General features: G+C 50.8%; 1 protein-coding gene across 1 annotated transcript in view; it reads left to right on the top strand.

The window, feature by feature from the left end:
• Window positions 1-18990, top strand: part of RNF212 (ring finger protein 212) — a 57292-nt gene extending 38302 nt beyond the window's left edge. Inside the window, exons 10-12 of the mRNA XM_032253828.1 lie at window positions 12494-12566; window positions 15330-15496; window positions 18827-18990. Coding sequence (XP_032109719.1) covers window positions 12494-12566; window positions 15330-15496; window positions 18827-18990 — 404 coding nt within the window. The remainder of the gene's footprint in view (window positions 1-12493; window positions 12567-15329; window positions 15497-18826) is intronic.
• The last annotated feature ends 6679 nt before the right edge of the window (window positions 18991-25669 follow it).

Here is a 25669-nt window from a genome sequence, read left to right as displayed (position 1 = left end):
TTCACCTTGGCCCCCCGATTCCTCCAGGGGGACGTTCACCTTGGCCCGCTGATTCCTCCAGGGGGACATTCACCTTGGCCTGCTGATTCCTCCAGGGGGACGTTCACCTTGGTCACCTGACCACACAGGAACCTATCAGCCTTCCCCACTGTAGTCACTATGTTCCCCCTAATGGATGAGTGTCTTATGGAGAGCCAGTCCAAATGACACTGATACCTTTTTCCTCATCAGTCCTCACCCCTCCACAATCAGCCACCACTCTGATGACTGCCTCATCAATTTTTCCATTTCCACAGTTCCTTCTATATGTATTAATTGTCACTCTACTATAAAGGAGAGCTTTTTCTTTTACCCAATTCAGGTATCTATATATTCACTAATTTATAACAATATGGATTCATGGATTTCTTTTTTTTCTTTTTCTTTCTTTTTTTTTTTGAGATAGAGTCTCCCTCTGTCACCCAGGCTGAGCTGGAGTGCAGTGGTGCAATCTCAGTTCACTGCAACCTCTGCCTTCTGGGCTCAGGCTTTTCTTGTGCCTCAGCCTCCCAAGTAGCTGGGCCTATAGGTAAGTGCCACCACAACTGGCTAATTGTGTGTGTGTGTGTGTGTGTGTGTGTGTGTGTATTTTTAGTAGAGATGGAGTTTTGCCATGTTGTCCAGACTGGTCTTGAACTCCTGGGCTTATGCAATCAACCTGCCTCAGCCTCCCAAAATGCTAGGATTACGTGCGTGAGCCACCACTGCACCTAGCCAGATTCATAGATTTCTGTTTTGTTCATAGGTTTGTATTTTCTGCTCCAATCCTCCCAGATATGGTCATGTTCAAAATGCATTTTTAAAATGTCGACCAGGGATTTTGTATCCAGTGAAATTAACATTTTAAAATGAAGACTAAATAAACATTCACAGAGTAACAGAAACAGAATCCATTGCTAACAGGCCTGCCCTACAGGAAATGTAAAGGAAGGCATTTAGGCTGACACCACACACTCACTCCCATCTGCTAGAGGGAATGAAGAGCATCAGGAATGGTGAATGTGGGGATGAGAACAAGAGACTATTTTTTTATCTTCTCATTACTTTACAAAACATAAAATTGAAGCTACAGTTATAACATTGCATTGTTCAATTATCAGTAGATGTAATACATAGGATAATAAGGACAAAGGAGGAGTGAAGAGATGGAGCCACAGTGGAACAGGGGGGCCAGATTTAGCTAGAATTCAGTTAGCATTAACTAGAATTAGACTTGTTTGAAGCAACCACACCAAACGTAACTAAAAAACACAGCCGAAAAATGGAGAAATTTTTAAATGACATTGTAAAGCATTTGTTAAACACAAAGGCAATAAAGACAATAGAAGGAAAAAGGAGAAATAGACAGTAGACAATAAATAGCAAAGTGGCAGGTAAGGGCGTCCTTCTGGACCCCATATCCTGTTCTATTGATCAGTGTATTATCTTCTTTCACAAATACCACAATATCTTGGTTACATTTGCTTTACAGTAAGTTTTGGAATTAGGTGGCATAGCCCTCTAACCTTTTTGTTAATTTAATCGGTATAATTTTGCCTATTCCAGGTTCTCTGCATTTCCATATAAATTTTGGGATAATGTCAAATTCTACAAAGAAAGTCTGCTGGGATTTTGATAGGATTTTTACTGAAGCTCTACATCAGTGTAGGGAAAATTACCGTCTTCACAGTTTTGACTCTCTCAGTCCATAGATGTGCTATGTCTCTCTCGCTATTTATTAGAGTTTCTTCAGTTTCTCTCAAGAACCTTCAGTGACTTTCAGTGTACAGGTCTTGTACTTTCTTGATTAATTTATATCTAGGTATTTCTTCTTTTTTGTGTGTGTGACAGAGTCTCACTCTGTCACCTAGGCTGGAGCTGCAATCACAGCTCACTGTAACCTCTGCCTCCCAGGTTCAAGCAACTCTTGTGCCTCAGCCTCCCAAGTAGCTGGGATTACAGGCACATGCCACCACACCCAGCTAATTTTTGTAATTTTAGTAGAGAAGGGGTGTCACCATGTTGACCAGGCTGGTCTTGAACACCTGGCCTCAAACCATCCGTCCACCTCAGCCTCCCAAAGTGCTAGGATTACAGGCATGAGCCACCACACTTGGCCCTAGGCATTTCATTATTTTTATGGTGGAATTTTCTTCATTTGATTTTTATGTTGGTTATAGTTCACATGGCATATCTTTTTGCATCCTTGTATTTTCAACCTGTCTGTGTCTGAATCCATGAAGTGCCTCTGATAGACAACATATGGTTAGATCTTGTTTTCTTATCTATTCTTATACTCTAGACCTTCTGATTCAATTGCTTAGTCCATTGATATTTAATATAATTACTATTTTTTGTGGTTGGATTTGTGCCTGCTATCTTGCTGTTTTTTGTTTTATGTATAACAGGATTTTGAGTTTATCGGTATCTCCTTAGCTGCCTTTGTTTGCAATAAATTTTTCATACCATTTTGCTATAGACTAATTTGAGTCCCCCCAAAATTCATATGTTAAAGCCCTAACCCCAGTGTGACTGTATTTGAGTTAGAATCTGTAGGAGGTCATAAGGATGGAGCCCTAATTCAATAAGATTCATGTCCTGTAGGCATAAGCAAGGACTTTATGACTAAAACACCAAAAGCATTGGCAACAAAAGCCAAAATACACAAATGGGAGCTAATTCAACTTCAGAGCTTCTGCACAGCAAAAGAAACAATCATTAGAGTGAACTGGCAACCAACAGAATGGGAAAAAAATTTTCACAAGCTACCCATCTGACAAAAGGCTAATATCCAGAATCTACAAAGAACTAAAGCAGATTCACAAGAAAAAAACAACCCCATCAAAAAGTGGGCAAAGGATATGAATAGACGCTTTTCAAAAGAAGACATTTATGTGGCCAACAAACATATGAAAAAATGCTCATCATCACTCGTCACTAGAGAAATGCAAATCAAAACCACATTGAGATACCATCTCACGCCAGTTAGAATGGCGACCATTAAAAAGTCTGGAGACAACAGGTGCTGAAGAGGATGTGGAGAAATAGGAACACTTTTACACTGTTGGTGGGAGTGTAAATTAGTTCAACCATTGTGGAAGACGGTGTGGTGATTCCTCAAGGACCTAGAAATAGAAATACCATTTGACCCAGCAATCCCATTACTGGGTATACTTAAAGGATTATAAATCGTTCTATTATAAAGACACGTACACATATGTTCATTATGGCACTGTTTACAATAGCAAAGACCTGGAACCAACCCAAGTGCCCATCAATGATAGACTGGACAAGGACAATGTGGCACATACACACCATGGAATACTATGCAGCCATAAAAAAGGATGAGTTCATGTCCTTTGCAGGGACATGGATGAAGCTGGAAACCATCATTCTCAGCAAACTGACACGAAAACAGAAAACCAAACACCACATGTTCTCACTCATAGGTGGGTGTTGAACAATGAGAACACATGGACACAGGGAGGGGAATATCACACACTGGGGTCTGTTGGGGGATGCGAGGGCTAGGGGAGGGATAGCGGGGGGTGGGGAGGTTGGGGAGAGATAACATTGGGAGAAATGCCTGATGTAGGTGATGGGGGGATGGAGGCAGCAAACCACCATGGCCTGTGTGTACCTATGCAACAATCCTGCAAGTTCTGCACATGTACCCCAGAACTTAAAGTATAATTATTAAAAAAAAAAAAAAAGATTCATGTCCTGGAAACAAAAGACACTATTCAATGGAGAAAGATACTATTTAGTGAGGGAAAGGACAGTTTTTTTGAGACACTGTGTGGGTAAACTGGATATTATCCACTGCAGAATAATGAATTTGGACTCTGACCTAACACCGTGTACAAAAATTAACTCAAAATGGATCAAGGATAACTCAAAACTATAAAACTCTTTGAAGAAAACATGGAGCAAAAGTTCCATCATGTTGGATTTGGCAGTGATTCCCTGGATATGATACCGGAGCACAGGCAACACAACAAAAAATTAAACAAATTGACCTCGTGAAAACTTAAAAATTGTGAACATGAAAAGATACTATCAATAGAGTAAAAAGGCAACTTGTGGAATCAGAGAAAACATTCGCACATCATGTGTATCTAATAAGGGATTACAATCCAGAATACGTAAAGAATTAAAACTTAACAACAGACAACCTGATTCAAAAATGGGCAGAGGCTGGGCGCGGTGGCACACGCTTGTCATCCAATCACTTTGGGAGACCTAGGCAAGAGGATGGTTTGAGCTCAGGAGTTCAAGACCAGCCTGGGCAACATGATGAAACCCTCATCTTTACAAAAAAACTTAAAAAGTAGTTGGGCATCGTGGCACATACCTGTAGTCTTAGCAACATGGGAGGCTGAGGTGGGAGGATTGCTTGAGCCTGGGGGCAGAGGTTGCAGTAAGTCGAGATTACACCACTGCACTCCAGCCTGGGTGACAAAAAAGCAGGGGGAGGGGCAAATGACTTGAATGAGCAAAGTACACAAATGGTCAATAAGCACATGAAAAGATGCTCGTCGTTAATCATTAGAGCAATCCAAATCCAAACTATAGACAGAGCTGGGTATGGTGGCTCATGCCTGTAGTCCCAGTTACTCAGGAGGCTGAGGTGGGACGATTGCTTGAGCCAAGGAGATGGAGTCCAGCCTGGGCAATGTAGCAGGACCATTTCCAAGAGGAAAAAAAACCCAGGAAGATACTATCTCACACCCATTAGGATGGCTACTATATAGTTTTAAAATCACACCTGTAGTCCTAGCTACTTGGGACACAGAGGTGGGATTGCTTGAGCTCAGGAGTTCAAGGCTGCAGTGAACTATGATTTCACCACTCTGCACCAACCTGGACGACAGGGAGATCCTGTCTCTTAAAAACAGGCCGGGCACAAATGCCTGTAATCCCAGCACTTTGGGAAGCTGAAGTGGACAGTCACTTGAGGTCAGGAGTTGAAGACCAGCCTGGCCAACATGGTGAAATGTGGTTCTACAAAAATACAAAAATTAGCCAGTTATGGTGGCACACACCTGTAGTCCCAGCTACCCGGGAGGCTAAGACAGGAGAATTGCCTGAACCTTGGGAGGTAGAGGTTGCAGTGAGCTAAGATCGCGCCACTACACTCCAGCCTGGGCAACAGAGTGAGATTTTGTCTCAAAAAAAAAAAAGGTAAAATAAAAGTTTTCAGATCAAATTGGCCGGCAGGTGTTGAAGCATCAGGCTCATGGCTAGATGGTATTCAAAAATGGTATCACAGGGCTGCAGGATTCAATAAACTGGTTAATGCATGCTGATACAGTATCATGAGTATGAAGACATAAAAGTAGCCACGAGAAGCCTCCCTGAGAACGTTTCTAATGACAGGGTGTTTCGTATTAGGAGAGCAGCGGGCCTGACCATGAGGCAGCAGATCCTGCCTAGTGAGCCGCGGACCAAGTAGGAAGAGGATAAATTCTACCTCGAACCACACCGAAAGAGGTTATTTGAGAAAGAAAAGAGGCCAGGCGAGGTCGCTCATGCCTGTAATCCCAGCACTTTGAGAGGCTGAGGTTGAGCCCAGGAGTTCCAGACCAGCCTGGGCAAAACCCTCTCTCTACAAAAATTATCCAGGCATGGTGGTGTACACCGGTGGTCCCAGCTTCTCTGAGCCTGGGAGGTTGAGGCTGCAGTGAGCCATGATTATGCTACTGCACCCCAGCCTGGGTAACAGAGTGAGACCCTGTCTGAAAAAAAGAAGAATGGACAAAGACGTAATCACATACTTGGAGTCTGTGGATGCAGCTGTCCTCAAAGTATTTTTATGAAGATGGTTAAACCTGAAACAATCTTAATTTAAGAATTATTTGGTCTGCAGATGTTTTACTTCAAATAAATGTTATTGTAATCATTTTTAAAAACCCAAAATAACAAGTGTTGTTGAGGACACGGGGAATTGGAGCCTTGTGTGCTGTTGGTGGGAATGTAAAATGGCACAGCTGCTGTGGGAAACAGTGTTGCAGCTCCTCAAAATATTACAAACAATTACCATCTGATCCTGCAATTTCAATTCTGTGTAAACGCTCAAAAGAATTGAAACCAGGGTCTCTAAGAGATGCTTATATACCCAAGATCATCGTAGTAGTGTTCACATCACAATGCTAAAACATGGAAGCAAACTACATGTCCATCAACAGATGAATGGGCAGGCAAAACGTATGTATCCATACAGTGGACTATTACTCAGCCTCAGAATGGAAGGAAATTCCGGCATGTGCTACAGCGTGGATGAACTTGAAGGACGTTATGCTAAGTACATAAGTCAGTTATGCTAAGTACATAAGCCAGTCGCAAAAAGACAAATGCTGTGTGATTCCACTTCTGTGAGGTGCTCAGAGAAGTCAAAATCGCAGACAGAGTAGAATGGTGGTTTCCAGGGGCTGCAGGATGGAGGAATGGGAAGTTTCTGTTTAGTGGGAACCAAGTTTCAGTTTTACAAAATGAAAAGAGTTACAGAGATGGATGGTGGTGATGGTTGCCCGGCATTAGGAATGTATTTAATACCACTAACTGTACACTGAAAATGGTTAAGGTGGTAACTTTTATCATAATAAAAACATTGTCAAAAAACAAAATGAGACACCAGCGAGCTTGCTCACTAACTCTCTGGACACACAGAAGAGGTGACAGGAAGACGGAGTGAGAAGGCAGCTGTCTGCAAGCCAGGACCCACATCAGCCACCATCTTCATAGACTTGCCAGTCTCAGAACTGCAAGAAATAAATTTCTGTTGTGTAAGCCACCCAGTCTGTGGTATTTTGTTATATAAACGCAAGCTGACTAACACACATTTTAGTTCTTCTGTTGATACTTTATCTGCGTGCTTTATTATTTTCTTAGTGATTCCTCTAGAGATTGCAACATGCATCTTGAACTTATCACAGTATACTTGAGGTTAATACTGACTTCATTCCAGTGAAACATAACCACATTGCTCCCATATACTCCATTTCCTCCCACCTGCTTTGTAATATTTATTTATATACATGTACATGTGATCTATGTCTCATAAATCTAACAATATGGTGGTGTAATTATTTCCTGAATTAAACATGTTTCTTAAATCCCTTAAGAAAAAAAAATCTTTTATTACATTTTTTATTGTATCTACAGCATGCATTTAACCATTTCCAGAGCTCTTCATTCCTTCCCAAGGATTCATGTTACTATCTGGTGTTACTTCCTTTCAAACTGAAGTGCTTTTTGTTTTTCTTGCAGGGAAGATTGGGTAGAAGTGAATTCTCTTCATTGTTTTTTTTTTCCATATTTGAATGTCTTTGTCTTCATTTTTTGAAGGATAATTTCACTGAATATAGATTTTCGTGGTTGACTTTTTAGCTCTTGGTATATGGTGTCATTCCTCTGCCTTCTGGCTTCCATTATTATTATTATTTTTTTTTCCGAGACTGGGTCTCACTCTGACACTCAGGCTAGAGTGCAGTGGCTTGACCATAGCTCACTGCAGCCTGGACCTCCTGGGCTCGATCGATCCTGGCACCTCAGCCTCCCGAGTAGCTGGGACTGTAGACATGCACCACCACACCCAGCTAATTTTTATTTTTTTAATTTTTTTGAGACCGAATCTCACTCTGTCACCCAAGATGGAGTGGAATGGTGCGATCTCACTGCAACCTTCACCTTCTAGGTTCAAGTGATTCTCCTGCCTCAGCCTCTGGAGTAGCCAGGATTACAGGCATCCGCCACCACACCTGGCTAATTTTTATACTTTTAGTAGAGATTGGGCTTTACCATGTTGGCCAGGCTACTCTTGAACTCCTGACCTCAGGTGATCTGCCCACCTTGCCCACTATGCTGGGATTACAGGCGTGAGCCACCACGCCCAGCCAATTTGTCAGTTTTTTGTAGAAACAGGGTTTCGTCATGTTTCCCAAGGCTGGCCTTGGACTGTTGCTCTCAAGCTATTCACCAGCCTTGGCCTCCCAAAGAGCCGGGATTACAGGCATGAGCCACCGTGCCCAGCCACTTCCATGATTTCTGATGAGAAGGCAGTCGTTAATCATACCGTTCTCCTGTAGCTGATGAGCTGCTTTTCTCTTGCTGCTTTCAGTAATTTTCTTTTTGTCTTTCACTTACTATAGCTTTTTAGTCATTTTTGAAATCATGAAGTGTGCGTTTTCCAATTTTGTTCTTTTTTAAGATTTTTTTTTGGCCTATTCTGAGTTCCTTGCATTTCCATATGCATTTCAGGATCAATTTTCCCATTTCTGCCGGCAAAGCAAGTGGTAGAGCTTTAATTCACTTTGTACATCAATTTAGGAAGTGTCGCCGCCTAATACTAATATTGTGTCTCCCAATCTATGAATGTTGGATATAGCTTTCCCTTTGTTTAGGTCTTTGATCTCTTTCAACAGTATTTTGTAGTTTTCAGTGAAGAGGTCTTGCACTTCATTGGTAAAATTTTTTCCTAAGTAGTTTGCTATTTTTGGTGCTATTGTAAATATAATTGTTTTCTAACTTTTGTTTTCAGATTTTCATTGCTAGTACATAGAAATACAACAGATTTTTATAGATGGATCTTGTGTCCTGCAGTCTACTGAGTTCATTTATTAGCTCCGGGGATTTTTCGTGGATTCCCTAGAGTTTTCTGTATGTCAAATCATGTCATCTGCAAGTAGAGACTGTTTTACTTTTTCCTTTCCAAACATGGCACCTTTTATTTATCTTTTATTTTTATTTTTTCACTTCCCACCCCACTGCAGGACTTTGATTTATTTTTCTCGCCTAACTGCCCTTGCTAGAACCTACTTCAACACAATGTTGAATACAAGTGGCAAGGGCAGGTATCCTTGTCTTTGTTCTGTTCCTGATCTCAGGAGGAAACGTTCAGCCTCTCTCCGTGGCACGTGGTGCTCACCGAGGGTTTCCTGGAGGCACCCTTTAGAGGGCTGAGTTCCCTCTGCTCCTTTTTGTCATGAAGAAGTGTTAAATTTTTATCTTTCAAGATGACCGTCGGGTTTTGTTCTTTGTTCTATGACGGTTACGTGTTCTCAGAGGTCATTTCATCCACTGGTAGAGTATGTTAATATGGTGTTGACCTCTGTATGTTGAGGTAACTTTGCATTCCTGGGATGAATCCCAGTCGGTCATAGTGAACAATCCTTCTTCCATGCTGCTGGATTTGGTTTGCTAGTATTTTGTTGAGGAATTTTGTGTCTGTATTCATGAGAGATACTGTCTGCAGCTTTCTTTCCTTGTAACGTCTCTGTCCGGTTTTGGTGTCAGAACCTCATTCTGTCCTCGTAGAATGAGTTAGAAAATGTTCCCTTCTTGGTTCTTTTCTTTTTTTTTTTTTTTTTTTTTTAGTGTTTCTGTTTTCGTGTTGAAAGCCCTGTATGCTGAGGTACAGTCATCATATTTTTCTGTAATTCTTCAGACTCATTTGTAGTAGCCGCTCTGGAGTCCTTAGGAGATGCAAGCTGGGCCACGCAGTGTGGGCTTCTGCCCTTGGCCTTTTTCCCGGAGTGTGGTCAGGTTTCTGTTTCTTTGCTGATCCCGTAATTTGGGGCTGCAATCTGGACAGTCCAGGTACTGTATTTCAGCAAGTCCAGATTCTCATATTTGTATATGAGGTTGTTTGATTGGTTTTTGTTTGCTTGGGTATTTTACCTGGACATAAACTGGAGAATCTGTGTCCACAGCTGCCGCAGACGCGTTTGCGCGGTTTCTGCTGTTGGTGTTGAGCCTGGGTGTCCGCTTGTCTTTACAGCTCGGCGGCCGGCCCACACTCTGTCTGTGGTTGTGCCCCAATAGTCACATTCCTGCAGCTCCCCACGGCCGACAATCTGTGCGTGTGGGGAGCTGGCATCCAGCCAGTTCCTGGCCCCCGTGGGGTCACTTCTGCAGCTGCGCTGGGTTTCCCTGCACTTGCTGTGTGTGCTGCTTCTGTCGGCCAGGGTTCCGGGGAGCTGTCTCTCTCTGGCTCTCCCCGCTATTTTTCTGACTGGTCCCTCCTCTCCCCAGCCCTCCTCAGTCAGGGCTGTGGGCCTCTCCAGGTCCTGCAGGTGGACCTCTCGTGGCTGATGAAAGTGTTCTCCTCCCACCTTGAGCCCACCCACTCTGGAAGCAAAGCTGCTGGTCCTCAGCCGTCCACCCTGGTGCAGCTGTGCTCTTGCTGGCAGCGTGAAGTAGGGGCAGGTGGAGCAGCCTCAGGCTGGGAAGCCCAGTCCTGCTCCTCAGAAAGCTGCTGTGGATTTCAGGAGTCAATGTTTTCCAATGTGTTGTCTGCCTTGAGTTGATTTCCAGAGGCCTGAACTGTTGTTTCTACCATTTTGTCCAGTTTCATACTTGGTTTCGTAGAGATAATTTGCTGATTGTGGCAGGCGGGCCCTCTGTCATTGTCTGCCCTGTGGTCACTGCACAGTGTGTGGGGCTGTCTGACCTGTTGGCAGGGGCGCAGGGCACCCACTCCACAGCACGCAGTCCTCTCCGGAACACAATATGGCAGGTCTGGTGTCACTGGGAAGCAGCCTGTTCCACACCCAGATCGTTGAAACTTACCCTTTTCAAATGTCAACATGTTTTTAGTTAAATTGTTCAGATGGGCATCTGTGAAATGCATCACGTCACGTTACTGTCCTGAGTGAAGGTCTCTGCGCGGCGCTGGGAGGTGTCGTGGGGATAGATATCCCTCTGCTCACCCACCTCTTAGTGGGGCTGAAACACAGCACCCTTGGCACCCTGAGGGGCTCCTCCCACACCTGCACACTGTGCTTTCGAGAGAGGCCTGGCTCTGGATGGCTTTCAGGCCTTCCTCTAGCACTTCCAGGGCCCCTTTCTCTGAGTCACTGCTCTTTGAGATGATGCCTGGTGTGACTTGATTCTCAGTCAGAATCTGAAGGACTCGTCAGGATTCCGGGCGCCCTGTGGGACATACAGGGGCCTGAGCGGCGGAGTCTTTTGGGTCCGAGATCCCACAGCCCACACTTGGCTCTCTGAGCCCTGCTCGCCGGACCCTGGGTGAGTTGTTGGCCTCTTGGGTCCTCAATCTCTTCATCTCTTGATAATAGTTATCTCAAAAACTTCCCATCGGGTAAATGGGAAACAATTTCAAATAACCATATAGTATTGAGCATAAGCTAGCAAAAGATATCTGCCATTGCTGCTGTTTGGTTCTGTGTATTAAATGTGTAGGGTTTTGTTTTCATCAGGTGGTGTGAGGCCAGCAGATGAGGAGGAAAGGAGTTTCCCCCGAGGTTCCCCAGAGCCCCCGGCGGGGGAGTGAGGGGAGATCTAGCAAGATCGTTGTGGTTCTCATGGGGGATCGGGTGGGTGGGCGGAATGGGCTGTCCAGGCTTGGGAGTGGCTCTGGACACGGGCTGTGGATTTGTTGGCTTTCATATCAGAGGTGTGCTCACTGTGGCCTCCTGCCTCTAGGAACGGGCTGTCCTGGGAGGACAGCCTGCAGGTCTACGGCCTCCCGATGCCAAACTGCCAGAAAGACAGTGAAGGCTGCACTCGCACAGCTTTCCTGCTGTTCTTTGGGATCGTCTCAGGGTCACCTGCAGACTCGGGAGCTGTGGGGCCTCTCACAAGCAGCCTCCTCGCCAGGTCTGCACCTTCGCCCATGCACGGGGGCAAAGACAAGACCCCAGTCAGGGGTATGGAGGCTGCCTTGTGTTCGGGGCCTCCTGCCCCACAGGCCAGCGTCCCCCAATGTGCCGCAGCAGGCAGGGCACTGGCAGTCACCAGCCACTGCGCTGGGGAAGCCTGACGCTCGGGCTCCCCTGCCCGGGGCTTTCCCAGCCTGGGGTCTGCTGGCCCTTGAGCACTGCTGCTTGAGAACCGAGTTGCCACATCTCTCCTTTCATGTTACAAGGCACCTGGAGAAGGCAGAGCACGGGTCAGCCGCTGAAAGAACTCTGGATGCGCTTTTGCCCTTCCGGCAGTTCTCCGGGTAGCAGGAGCCAAGGCCTGGGAGAGGTGGGGGAGAAGCTCCTGCTGCAGATTCCCGTTGAGCACCTGTGTATGCCAGGCATACTCTGCGTGCCCACGGCTGCCCACGTGACAGGCAGGCACCCCGGAGGAGCCCACAGGCTGAGAGCCCCTAAGTGAGGCTGAAACTCAGCCGGGACTGGCTGGTTGGTTTCCAGGCCTCGTTGTCCAGCTGCCAATGATTCACGTGGCTTAAATAGTCACTGAGCTGCAGAGGTGCCTAAAAGCAGGATATTTACATCCTCACATGGAAGACCCAGGGCTTCTCAGGGTGTCGTGTTTCCACCAGGGTGTGAGCGACCTGAGGGACCGGTTTTCTGTTTGTGGTTTGTCGCTCCTTGCCTGCCGCTGCCCTCGTGGCGGGGAGGCAGAGACCGCTACCAGGAAGCGCGGCAGACTGTCCTGGCTGTGGTGCTCAAAGCAGCAGGACGTGTACACAAACAGCTCATGTTTTATTCTTGTTCCACCACAGGCAGTGTCTCCTCCCGGGGCCCCGAGCATCCCGGCCTGACGCCGAGTCAGAGGAGCGTGGGAAAGCCTCTCAGGTATCTTACAGTGTCTTCAAGGAAATCACCGGCAAAATAAAACTGCTCATCATCTCACGCACCAGAGAGAATTACCTCTAAAAGTTTAGTATGTTGCTTTCAACCCGATTTTTACACACTTTGAGTGAGGTCTTGTTGTATATGCCACTTTATAGTTTGCTGTTGTGAAGCTGAGATATCACGTAGGCATTTTCCCTGTTGCTGGAAACTTCACAAGACCATGTCGTGGCTGTATGCTGTTTTACCAGAGGAACGGGCCGTGGCTCAGCAGGTGTGCCTAAAAAGGGCAGGTAGAAATACTCCTGGCTTTGTGGGCAGCTGCTCAGCTCTGCCTCTGTACTGAGGAAGCTACTGCAGGCAGCATGTAAATTAATGAGCATGGCTGCGTTCCAGTGAAACTTCATTTACAAAAGCAGGTGGCAGGCTGGACCCGGCCCCAGCCCGGGACAGGCCACAGTTCACCTCCCCGTGCTCCTCTTCTCAGACTTTTGGGTGGCCTCCCACTCCATCTGCTGCACAGTTAAGCTCACACCGATGTCTCTGTCAACAGAACTCAAGTGTTCAAAGGTTCAGTGGTCCCTCTAAAGGGCAGACTCTCCCATCTCAGCCCCCGCAGAACCCTTGAACGCCCTTTGCTGCCTGTGGTCCAGTCCACCCTGGGTTGCCTGCAGGCCTCAGCGTTCTCTCATGCCCTCACCTCCTGCCCCCGCTGCCCTGGGTTGTTGACCCTCCTGGGTGCCCACGGGCCCTGTGGCATCTGCCACGTCCGCCACCGGCTGCCCTCTCACCCTCCAGGGCAGGGTCCTGCCGTGGCAGCCCCTCACCCCAGCCTCTGTCTCCCTCTAGTAAGTGGAAGCATGGATGGACAGGCAGCCCTGGGATGGAGGGACAGCACAGACAGCATGAGGTGGCGCGGGGATGGACCGGGGCACAGGGATGGACCGGAACGTGGAGATGGACAGGGAGCGCGGGGATGGACGGGGGGCCGTGGAGATGGACAGGCAGCGGGGGATGAACAGGCAGCATGGGGATGGACAGGTGGCAGGGGTGAACGGAGGTGTGGGGATGGACGGGTACGGGGGAGGTGTGGGAATGGACAGGTGCAGGGGATGGACAGGCGGCGTGGGGATGGACGGGTGGCAGGGGTGAACGGAGGTGTGGGGATGGACGGGTGCGGGGGATGGACAGGCGGTGTGGGGATGGACGGGTGGCAGGGGTGAACGGAGGTGTGGGGATGGACGGGTGCGGGGGATGGACAGGAGGTGTGGGGATGGACGGGTGGCGGAGGTGAACGGAGGTGTGGGGATGGACAGGTGCGGGGGATGGACAGGAGGCGTGGGGATGGACGGGTGGCGGAGGTGAACGGAGGTGTGGGGATGGACGGGCAGCGGAGGATGGACAGGCAGCGTGGGGATGGGTGGACGGCGGGGGGATGAACGGGCGTCACGGGAATGGACAGGCAGCACGGGCAGCGCGGGTCTTGGCAAGGCAGAGTCGAGTTTGGTTGAACACAAAGCTGTCCACATATGTGTTTTAAAACAAGCAGGCTTCTTGTTGGAATCAGGTATGGTAGGGTTACAGCAGGTGCAGCAGCTTTGTCGGGGAGCTCCCTCGCAGTTCCCTCGAGGAGGCCGGGGCGAGGGGCATGTGTGCCAATCCCTGCTGTGTGTCCTGGGGAAAGGTGGGGCAGCACAAGTGGCTCAGGGTCGTCTGTGTGGAATTGTGTGGTGGATCTGGCTATGGAGGCAGTCCTTCATGTCTGGTCTTCAGGGCAGGCAAGCGTGGCTTGGTGAGAATTAGAGGAAGGAGGGGCTTAGGGACTGTACCCTGGGCCGGGGGGCTTGCCTGGAACAGTGTGTTCATGAATACTGTTGGCCACCTCCAGGAATTAGCCAGCTCTGGACGGAGCTGTGTTTTCAGGAATAGCAAGGCCCCAAGACAGCAGACCCTCATAAAATACAGAAAATAAAAGACTGATAGAGCAGCAAAATGCAGGCGAGGAAACACAGCCCTGGGAGGAGGCTGAGGCTGGATGTGAGCTGGGGACATGATTCAGGACTCATCACCTGGAGGGCACAGTCAGAAGCATGCAGATGGATAAGCTGGCCACAGAAGCTTCCGGAGCCTTGGGAGTGCTGAGAGTGGAAACCGAGAGGACCCTGAGGTTAACGGGCAAGCAGAGGCTGGCTGTGGGGGAGGACGGAGTGAGGGCCTCGAGATGAGGGCGTGCTGGCCTTGATGAGGAGTCAGGATTGGAGCCTGGGTGCAGTGGCAGCCACAGGCCAGGGGACCCGGGCGGTCTCTGCCGACTCCTGGGGACGAACGTAGCCCTGGGGACGAAAGCGCAGGTCTGGGTGTCCACTGCAAATGGGAGTCAGCAGAGACCCTGGATGCCTTCTCTGTTGTTTCTGCTCAGCCACTTAATGATACTGGCCCCGGGAGAAGGCACTGATGTAACTCGACTGTCGGCACCATGCAGGGAGGCCTCCAGCAGGAGTGCCCGCTGATCACCCTCTCAGGAGCCATCCTTGTAGGTCCTGCCCATAGGCAGCCCGGCCAGAGAGGGCCTCTCCCGCCACCGCCAGCGAGAGGGTGCCCATGTGGCCGTCAGCCCTGGGCGTTACACGGGCCCTGCTGGTCCGAGGTACTCAGAGGTGCTTTTTAATCCCAGCCTTTAAAACCGCAGAATGGCCAGTGCTCTCATTGTCATGTCACCAGAGATGCTCGAAGCATTCGTGATTTTGTGTTTCTTGCATTTATTAGGATTCCACCTCTGCAAATCCCCTACAAGGGACCATCACTAACACCAGCACCACAGTTGCCAAATAGAGTGGGAAGAGGCGGCTCTCCAAGCTTCGGGGTCTCCCAGGCCGGGCTGCCCCCCAAGCCGCCCATCAGCATCTCCAGCCTGCTGCAGAGGCAGTGTTCAGGCAAGTGCTCTGCCAGCCTCAGAAGGAGAACGTTCTTGGGAAAGTGCACGTGTCAGGGAACTCTTTAACTTAACGTGTGCCAAGGGCAGACACAGAGCTCTAAATGTTCTCAAGAGTTGTGTTTCTGAGCTCTGCCTTAGTAGCTCAGAAACATAGTAATGTTCACTTTTATATTCGTTGTGAATTTCCAAAAATTATGACTTAAACATATTGATAATACTCTATGAAAACACTAACCTGACATCTGGATTTTTTAAATACTCATTTGAGTGAATGAACTCTTCTTCCCACCTTACTTTTTATGTGTAACATGTGCACCCTCATTTTCCTCCACAGTGTGAAGCTGGAAGTCCTTTCAAAGACAGAGCTGACGTGTTTTTATTGTGACCCGATGCTTCCTGCGGGACCCGCTCACATGGGGGCAGTGATGCGTGAAAGGTGAGCAGCCTGCCACCCGCTCTGCCACCTTCCTGCCCTCCAGCCCGCGTCCCACCAGCATGTGCACCTGTCCTTTCTCTCTTGATGAAATAATTAATGTAGTTGAATAAAGTATCTTTCTGATTATCAGGGGTGGCATATATGCGATATGTTTAAACTTGTAACACCTTGGAACTTCCTGAAAATGTTGATGCTGGAGGCAAAACGAGCACCTGCCTGTTAGGTCACTGTGAGAAGGTTCCAGCTGTGGCTCTGGGGGGACAGGCGGTGCAGGCAGTGCAGGGCGGGCAGGTCTGCTGTGAGGTGCGCGCAGCATGGGTCAACTCCGCCACACCCTGTGTTACCCCATGACGACACATTCTGTTCTCACAATACTCACAGCTGGCGTGTGATGCCAGGTTCAGTGGGGGAATCCAGAGATTAATTCTGGACCAGAGTTCACCTTGCAGGCATGCCCTGCATGTGGGGAGCCTCCTCCTCTGTCAGGCGGGACGGGCCCCTGTGGGATACGCCCCCGTGCACGCGGCTCCCAGAGTGGCTCAGACCCTGGGTCGCTCCCACCAGTCCGGACCATACTGGGTTGGAAAAGAAGCTCCTGGGGTTAGTTCTCGTCTTCTAATTTGCATTTACCTAAAAAGTGTCAAAGAACTTCGTTATCTCACTCAAGTTGATCTCGCAGCACCCGAGCACCCCATGGGGCAGGAGCATCCTCACCTTCACTGCAGGTGGAGCTGGGGCCCTGCAGGCTGCACAGAGACTTTATTGCAGCCGAGGCATGCACCTGTCGTACCTGCCTTCACAGCAGCCTCCCTTGCCTCCCCTGGGCCCTCTAGACACCAGGACGCCTGGGCTGCCCCATGTGCCTTCGGTCCTTCCAGAAGCCATGGCACACTCATGTCTGTCCCCTCCATGAGCTTACTTTGTCCTGAAAACTTGTGCTGCAGCCAGATGTGCAGAAATCTTGTGGTGATGTGCATGTTGTAAGTTTCATTCCAGAAATTTCAAAATGTTGTAAAATTGTGAATCGAATTTTGGCATCAATGTCTCATCTCTGTGTGTTATGTGACCTGTGTGTGTTATGTGATCTGCACATGTCATGTGACCTGTGTGTGTTGTGTGACTTGTGTATGTTATGTGACCTTTGCATGTCATGTGCCCTGTGCATCATATGACCTGTGTGTCATGTGATTATGTGACCTGTGTATGTTATGTGACCTGTGCATGTTATGTGATCTGTGTGTGCTGTATGACGTGTTATGTGATCTGTGCATGTTATGTGACCTGTGCATGTCATGTGACTTGTGCATGTTATGTGACCTTTGCATGTCATGTACCCTGTGTGTCATGTGATCTGTGTGTTATGTGACCTGTGTGTTACGTGACCTGTGCATGTTATGTGATCTATGCATGCTGTATGACCTGTGTTATGTGATCTGTGCATGTTATGTGACCTGTGTGTCATGTGACCTGTGCATGTCATGTGACCTGTGCATGTTATATGGCCTCTGTGTCATGTGACCTGTGTGTGTCATATGATATGTGCATGTTATGTGATCTGTGTGTTGTGACCTGTGCATATTATGTACTATGCATTTTATGTGAACTGTGTTATGTGATCTGTGCATGTTAATCTCTGTATATGACCTGTGCATGTTGTGATCTTTGCATGTCATGTGACCTGTGTCATGTGATCTGTGTTATGTGACCTGTGCATTTTATGTGATAACCTGTATGTGACTTGGGGGTGTTATGTGGACTGTGCATGTTGTGACCTGTGTGTTATGTGATCTTTGCATGTCATGTGATCTGTGTGTGTTGTGATCTGTGCATGTTATGTGATCTGTGCACCATGTGACCAGTGCATGTCATGTGATCTGTGCAGGTAATGTGGTCTGTCTTGTGACCTGTGCCTGTCATGTGACCTGTGTCCTGTGACCTGTCATGTGACCTGTGTGTGTCATGTGTTGTGTGCATGTCATGTGACTGTGTCATGTGATCTGTGCATGTTATGTGACCTGTGTTTGTTATGTGACCTGTGCATGTCATGTGATCTGTGCATGAGGGGTCATGTATTAAGCTCTAGGCTACAGGTGAAATATAAGCCATAGAAACCCATTATCTTCCCTCAGCCACCATTCTCATGGTTCACCTAGTGGGCCTGGTTCTGCAGCAGCTGCCTTGGTTTCAGCAGGTGGATTTGTGGGGCTGGCCCTGTGAAGGAGCGTGGCCAGGGCTGTCCTCATGCCTGTGGTATTCCTTAGCGGATGTCTTTGAAAACTCTGCCCAGAAATATTCCCCTCCAGGCCAGCTGCCACTGCCTCACCCTCTCTTCAGGCAGTGCCAGCTGCTTCTGTCTGGGGGCTGATGATTGCCCCTGATTTTAAAATTTCAGTTTCTTCCATCACTTCACCTTTGTAGACATAACTTGTGGCCATACTTGTAGCATTTCCTGTTCTTTATTTTTGTCGTTTTTCACAGTTGAGCCTGCTTTTGGCAGCCCCTGGGTCTGTCAGACATTCACCAGGGGCAGCCCCATGCCTGGATTTGCCGCTGACCTGCCCCAGCACACCTGCCTTTCCTTTCCAGTAATTGTCACTGGAAAAGGCAAAATTTAGTAAAACATCCAGACAGTGGTACAAGCCTACTCCGTGGATGGAGGTGACAGACTCATAGCCGAGGCGGGACTCCCACCTGTCCTCATGCCGTGCGTGAAGCCCACGTTCAGCCTGGCGCAGGCCTGAGGGATGACGCAGGAAGCTGTGAGCTGTGTGAAAGCAAGGCTGTGGGAGCCCAGGGCCAGCGTGCGGTTGTGACAGGGCACAGAGGCTGGCGGGGGCAGGGCTGCAGAGGAAGGGGCAGTGCCCTCAGCTCTTCATGTGCATCCTGGGCTAGAAGTGGGTGGCGCCTCATCTGCGGGCTCCGCTGCTCCCATGTGGCTGCGCAGCAGCCAGGCCTTCACCCCTGCCCCCACCACTGCCCATGAGTTGTCCTGCCTGATGGTGTCTTGTGAGCTGGGCTGCAGGCAGTGGGAGCTGTCTCCACTACTCACGGGGTAGCTGTGCTTCAGGGCCAGGACATGACCTTGGGCTGAGTCCCCCACGACCTGTGCAGCCTCACACATCCTCCCTCCAGCCCGCGCTGCTGTTCTGGGCTGCATGCGCTGCGTGAGGACAGGTGGGAGTCCCGCCTCGGCAGTGCTCTGTCACCTCTGTCCATGGAGTAGTTTCGTGCCACTGTCTGGATGTTTTACAAAATTGCCTTTTTTAGTGAAAAAGTGGTTCCCTGCTGTATTAGTCTGTTACCATGCTGCCAATAAAGACATCACCGACGGAGACTGGGTAATATATAAAAAGGAAAGAGGTCTAATGGACTCACATTCATGGCGGAAGGCGAAGAAGGAGCAAAGGCCTATCTTATATGGCAGCAGGCAAAGAGCAGGTGCAGGGGAACTCCTCTCACAAAACCGTCAGGTCTCATGAGACCTACCATCATGAGAACAGCACGGGAAAGACCCAACCCCATGATTCAGTTACCTCCCACCGGGTCCCTCCCATGACATGGGAATTATGGGAGCCACAGATGAGACTGGGTGAGGACACAGGTAAGCCACGTCACCTGCCCGTCTGAGCACCACGTCCATCTCATCAGCCAGCACGGCAAGGCCCTCACAGTGACAGCGTGGGGAGGCAGTTGCCAACAAGAGCATGTGTTTCTAGCTCTCTGCGTGTGTTGCGGGAAGTCCAGAAGTGCCAGTGGAGTGGACGCATTTCTCTTTTTTCTTTTGTTTTCTTTTTACTTCTTTTTTTTTTTTTTTTTTTCTAGAATTACCACAGTTATCCAAGTAGGATTTTTTTCAAGCAATTTTTTTTTTTTTTTTTGAGATGGAGTCTTGCTCTGTCCCCCAGGCTGGAGGGCAGTGGTGCAATCTCAGCTGACTGCAACCTCCACCTCCCAGGTTCAAGAAATTCTCCTGCCTCAGCCTCCTGAGTAGCTGGGGATGCAGCCACCTACCACCACGTCTGGCTAATTTTTTTTTTTTATTATTTTTAGGAGAGATGGTGTTTCACCATGTTGGCCAGGCTGGTCTCGAACTCCCAACCTCATGATATGCCCGCTTTGGCCTCCCAAAGTGCTGGGATTACAGGCGTGAGCCACCGCCCCTGGCCGACACATTTCTCATTGTAATTTTTCTTTTCTTGCTAAGCTTCTGAGTTTTGAGGGAAAAAAATATTTGAGAACAAAACTAGTGTTCATAGACAGATGTCACTAGTGTTGGGCAGGATTTGGAGGTAATGCTGGGGAAGGAACTCAGCCAAGAGGAAAGAAGTCATTCCCTGGATTGACAGATGCCGACAGAGCCCCCAAGTTCACGCAGCATTCTTTGGGAAAATAATGCAATGTTTGCTCAACTTGACCACACTTTGTTTCCTTCAAGATGTTTGCTATCAGTAATGCCGTTGTACGCAAATTAAATGAAAAATGGTCATTTTGCTGGCAGTGGGAGAATGTCTAGTTTCATAGCTAGTTAACAAATGCAGGCAAAATACTTCCGGGTCAGCAGTGACCTCAGCCACATCTCCATCCACTCCCATCCGAGCGGCCCATGGCCTCTGTGGCAATGCTGGCCTGCTACACCAGAGGACACTAGACGGAGGGAGCCTGCGTGGTGCTGGAGCCTGCGTGGTGCCCAAGCCTGGCTGGGTTTGTTCACAGGAAGGCATTGGAGGAAAGAACATGGTGGCAGAGGCTATGGTGCTCAGAAACTGCCATATGCAGAGACCACGCAGAGCCACAGGCTAAGTCCTTAGACTGGATTCTTGTTTTCACAAGAGGTGCAGACCCCAAAATGGTCCTTCAGAAGCAAATGCACAGCATGGACATAAAACAATGAGACCAACTACGAACTCCTCAGGTGGCTCCATGCCTCACATTCAAATGTGCCAGTGATGTGGTTTGCGCCTTCTACTTAATCCATCAAAGTGTAATCGGTATTTTACTCCAGTAGGCACTAAATCAATATCTGACTGACTCTTTTGCTACCATCATGGCTTCTGATCCTTGTGGCCCCAGCTGTGGCAGGTGCCTGGAGATGGAGTGGCTGAGGGGCGTCCCCAGGCCTCCACCCTCAGGGACTCCTCTACCCATAGCACGGCACCTTCCAGAACTGTTTCTGGTCTCTCAGAATTCCTGTTTTGTGGGACTGAGGTCCTTTGTTTTGATTTTAATAAAAATGGTGTTACACTTAGCCTGGCCAACATGGCAAAACCCCGTCTCTACTAAAAATACAAAAATTAGCCTGGCATGTGGTGCACACCTGGAATCCTGGCTACTTCGGAGGCTGGGATGGGAGAATCACTTGAACCTAGGAGGCGGAGGTTTCAGGGAGCCGAGATTGCGCCACTGCACTCCAGCCTGGGCAGCAGAGTGAGACCCTGTGTCAAAAAAAAAAAAAAAATTGGGACACACTTTCGGCTGTTCCGTGGCCTGGCCCATTTGCGTGGCGTGAGCTGTTGCAGCTCAGTCACAGGAGTGAACCACGACTGCGCGCTTCGTTCAGAGGGGCACCGGGGCCTCCTCTCCTCCCAGGCACAGCAGCACAGCCCCAAGCGGCATCATCCTCAGTGGTGAGCCAAGCCCAGGGTCATCCTGGGCTGCATCTTCTGCCAGCCCCCGCCTCCTCCACGCTTTGGCACTCACCAGCCAAGCTGCAAGGGGCACACTGAGGGGCAGATAGGCAGTGCGTCCATGTTGGCGCCGTGCCCAGCAGCGTCCATGTTGGCGCCGTGCCCAGCACCAGATGAAACACATGACAGAGGAAATGGGCACAGAAGGAGGCCGGGGGCTGAGGCCCTGAACAAGCCATGAGCAGGCAGTGCCTGAAACACCTGGCCCCGGGACAGCGGGAGGTGAGCAAGGCCAAGGAGCCCGAGGGGAGCAGGAGGCCGGTCTTGGTGCTGGGGGCTGGGCAGGACCCAGGCAGCCTGGGGTGGGGGTGCCTGGGCTGGAGGGGAGGGGAGAGCTTGGGAGGCCTGGAGGGGCAAGGGTGACCAGGAATCCAACATTTCCCCGAAGAGTTCTGCCAGCCCTGTCAGGACAGGGCCAGGGAGCAGGGCTCAGGGCTGCTGCAGAGGAGACGGACTTGAGCATCGCCTGCCTGAGCAGTGGGACAGGAGCCAGGAACTGTGGCCCCAGGCCCCTAGGCAGGAGCTGCCGGCTACCCTGGGAGGCAGTGCCGGAGAAGAGAGCAGGAAACCGGAGGGAAGCTGAGTGACAGTTTGGCTGAGTCCCCACCCAAGTCTCACCTTGAGCTGTGCTCCCCACAGTCCCCACATATCAAGGGTGGGACCAGGTGGAGGTGACTGCATCACGGGGGTGGTGCCCCCGTGCTGTTCTTGTAAGAGTGGGGGCGGTTACCCCCCACCTCCGTGCTGTTCTCGTGATAGTGAGTGGGGTGGTTCCCCCCCATGCTGTTCTCATGAGCGTGAGTGGGGGCAGTTCCCCCCACCCCGTGCTGTTCTCATCAAAGTGAGTGGGGGAAGTTCCCCCCACCCCGTGCTGTTCTCGTGAGAGTGGGTGGGGCTGTTCCCCCCACCCCGTGCTGTTCTCGTGAGCGTGCGTGAGTTTCAGGAGAGTTGACGGTCTCCTAAGAGTCTGGCGTGCCCCCCGCTTTCACGAACGCCGTCCTGCTGCCCTGTGGAGAAGGGACCTCCTTCTCCTTCCCCTTCCGCCATGACTGTAAGTTTCCTGAGGCCTCCCCAGCTATGCAGAACTGTGAGTCAACTGAACCTCTTTCTTGTATAAATTACCCAGTCTTGGGCAGTTCTTTATAGCAACGTGGGAATGGACTCATAGGCCGAGGAAGGGTGTGAGTGATGGCCCCAGCCCGGCCAAGATGGGGAGGGCAGCAGGTGGGAGGCCGAGGTCAGCGCTGGGGCCGGGTCAGGTGCAGGTCAGGGACAGGGACAGAGGAGACAGTGGCCAGTGCCACTGGTCTGGGACATTTGGGGTCTCTCCTGCAGCCTAAGAGACTGGCGTGTGCAGAGCCACAGCCAGGCCTGGTTGAGAAAGTCTCTCACTACAAAACAGAAGCAGCCATCTGTGGCCGGAGTGGCCAGCGTACGGCCCCCGGCCCAGGAGAGCGGCTGTCTGGCCACATCTGAGCCTCTGCAGCACACAGCAGCCTTCCAAAGGGACCCTCCCAGGAGACTCCTGCGTGGGCACCTCCCACTGGATGGGCGGAGAGGCGCAAGGATCCTGTTGCCTGGTGCTCCAGGAGGTTCTTCAGTCTAACTGAGCTGGGTCACCTGGGTGCAAGTGCATGCTCCACAGGCAGATCCGCCCGCAGGAGCTCCTGCAGTGGACGGGCATCTGTCCGGAGCACTGGGTGTGCTTCCATTTCTAATGGGAGTGAGTTCATACTCAGGCCCCTCTGGCCGGCACGAAGCCCCGGGGCAGCAGATGCTCCCCACAGATGCTGGGGCCCCGCCCTCGGGACAGCCCCCCTTCCCTTTCCTCCCCCTAAACTGTTTCCACCACCACTGCCCTTTCCTGCCTTCTTCACCTGAACTGCCTCCAAAGGCATGCTGGGTTCTTCTTAGAAAGAGACCGGTCTTCCTGAGTGAGCCTCTCCCTCCGCATGGGGTCGGGTGGCTTTCGGATACCGGGTGCTCGGCTGGCTGGGGCTGGCCTTCCTTGGCAGGCACCTCAAGGAGTGCGACCGGCTGCCATCTGGCAGGAGTCTCACTCCTAGATTGAAAATCTCCATGGATGAATAGTGTAAAGCGAGGTATTGGTTTACAATCGCGAGATGTCTTTTTCAAAAGTGAAAGAATACCCAGCTCCAACTATTTTCCCAACTGCAGCAAAGTCACCACCTGCAGGCTGCGGGAGAGGGTGATGACTGGGTCTTGGCGAAGTTGGCGCTGCCAGGACACAGCGCCTGAGTGGGGCTGCCCTGCCCTAGGCCTGGCGCTGGGAACCCGGGAGCAGGTGAGCCGGGCTGTGGTGGGTGGCAGCAAACAGGCTGCCTTGGGGAGGGGGGAGCCCTGGGCTTCCACCGCCAGCCCCAGCAGACCTAATTTTATTGAAAGAACAATGCAGTGAGCCCTCAGAACTGACAGGAAGGCCAGGGAGGAGCCAGGCTCAGGAAGTGGGCAGGCTGGGAGGAGATGGGCCCGGTCACCCTGCGGACCTGTCACCGTGGACGCCCCTGCAGCCCACGCTTGCCGGGACGCTCGCAGCCTGCGAGGGACGCTCAAGTCCCTGCACCCAGGCCTGAGTCACCTCCACGTCCCCACACCTCTGCACGGACCTCCAGGCAGGTATGCCCACCCACCGCCAGGCAGGAGGAGCCGCGTGCACCTCACCCGCCTCCCGAGTGGCACCCTGCCGCTGACCTGACCTGGACCCCAAATCACAAGGAGCTGGGGCCTCGCAGCCTGAAAGCAGAGACCCCTCCCCAGTTGTGAGCTTGGGTGCGGGAAGCCTCTGCTGCGCTCTGGTGAGGATGAATATGCGTTCAAACCCAAGCAACTACAAACACAAAGAGAGGTTTTGAACTCGTTTTCTTTTCAGACTTAGAGGAAATTCCTAAAATTCTTCGGTGGTAAATCCAAGACTGCACACCAACTGCACGCTGGAGTGGGGCCGGGAGGCATGGCTCGGGAAGGGCTTGGAGGCAGTGGGCACCGGGCTGAGCCTTGCTGGCGGAGCAGCCGGTTCCCTGAGAGCCTCCCTCGAAAGGCAGCTCGGCGGGCGCCCCCCACCAGGCTCCGAACTCCAGGTCCTGCCACTGCCCACAAGCACGTCTCTGAAGCCCTGGAGAGGCCCCCACCTCCCCAAAGAGGGACGACCAGCATTGCCGACGCAGAGCACAGAATAACGCCCAGACAGCCCCGGGACCCGCCCTGGTAGGGGCGCCGCACCCGTCCATACCACATCCCCTCAGGGCCCCTCTCGGCCCACACCTCCATCAGTGGTGCCTTTTGTGATTTCCAGCTTGAAATAATTCCACACCTAAAGGAAAGTTAACGATATTAGCATTGATAGCGGATCCCAGCTGCCCTAACAGGGACTTCCCCGCTGCTGACGGCTTCTCTGCTGGCTGTGTGCACGGGGGCTGCACACACTCTCACTCCTGTTCAGAACTCCGGTGGTTCCTAGGATCGGCCCTGCTCTTGGCCTGCCACAGATGCATGGCCACCTCCACCGTGACGCCAGGACGGGGCAGGTGCCTGCTGCAGAGACGGATGTCCCCACCCTGGCTTTGTTCTGGCCTCAAGCGTCTGGGGCTGCTGGGCAGAGAGCAGTGCAGAGCCAGGACCCCAGGGGCCAGGTCCTGCTGTTCCCACCGTGAGGGGAGGGAGGCCGTTGCCGTCAGCACCAGGGGCTCCCACAGACACCGGGGTGAGAATGGTCAGAGTCACTGGAAGTCATAACAAAACCTTGAATCTCCGGGCGAGCAGAGGCCACCCCCGGCCTGCATTGTGGGAAGGGGCTCAGTGCTCAGATGCCTTTCAGTCAGGCTCGTTCAGACACGTGGCTGGGTCTGTCCAGTCTCAGGCGATGGGCACGGGGTGGGGGTCTGAGGCTAGGAGCAGACACTCGGCCCCTCTTGGAGTCCCGCAGGAGGGGAGCTCGGGAGCTGTCCTGGGCCAAACAGGGCCGGGTGATTCCAGAGGCACAACAGATTTTCTCCAAAGCTGCCTGTGAGATAGGACAGGGGCTGCAGGTCCA

The sequence above is a fragment of the Sapajus apella genome, unplaced genomic scaffold (genome assembly GCF_009761245.1).
Source record: "Sapajus apella isolate SASKATOON/1434 unplaced genomic scaffold, GSC_monkey_1.0 scaffold85, whole genome shotgun sequence".
NCBI lineage: Eukaryota > Metazoa > Chordata > Mammalia > Primates > Cebidae > Sapajus > Sapajus apella.
The sequence above is the reverse complement of the archived record's forward strand: the minus strand, read 5'-3'. Positions and strand labels throughout refer to the sequence as shown.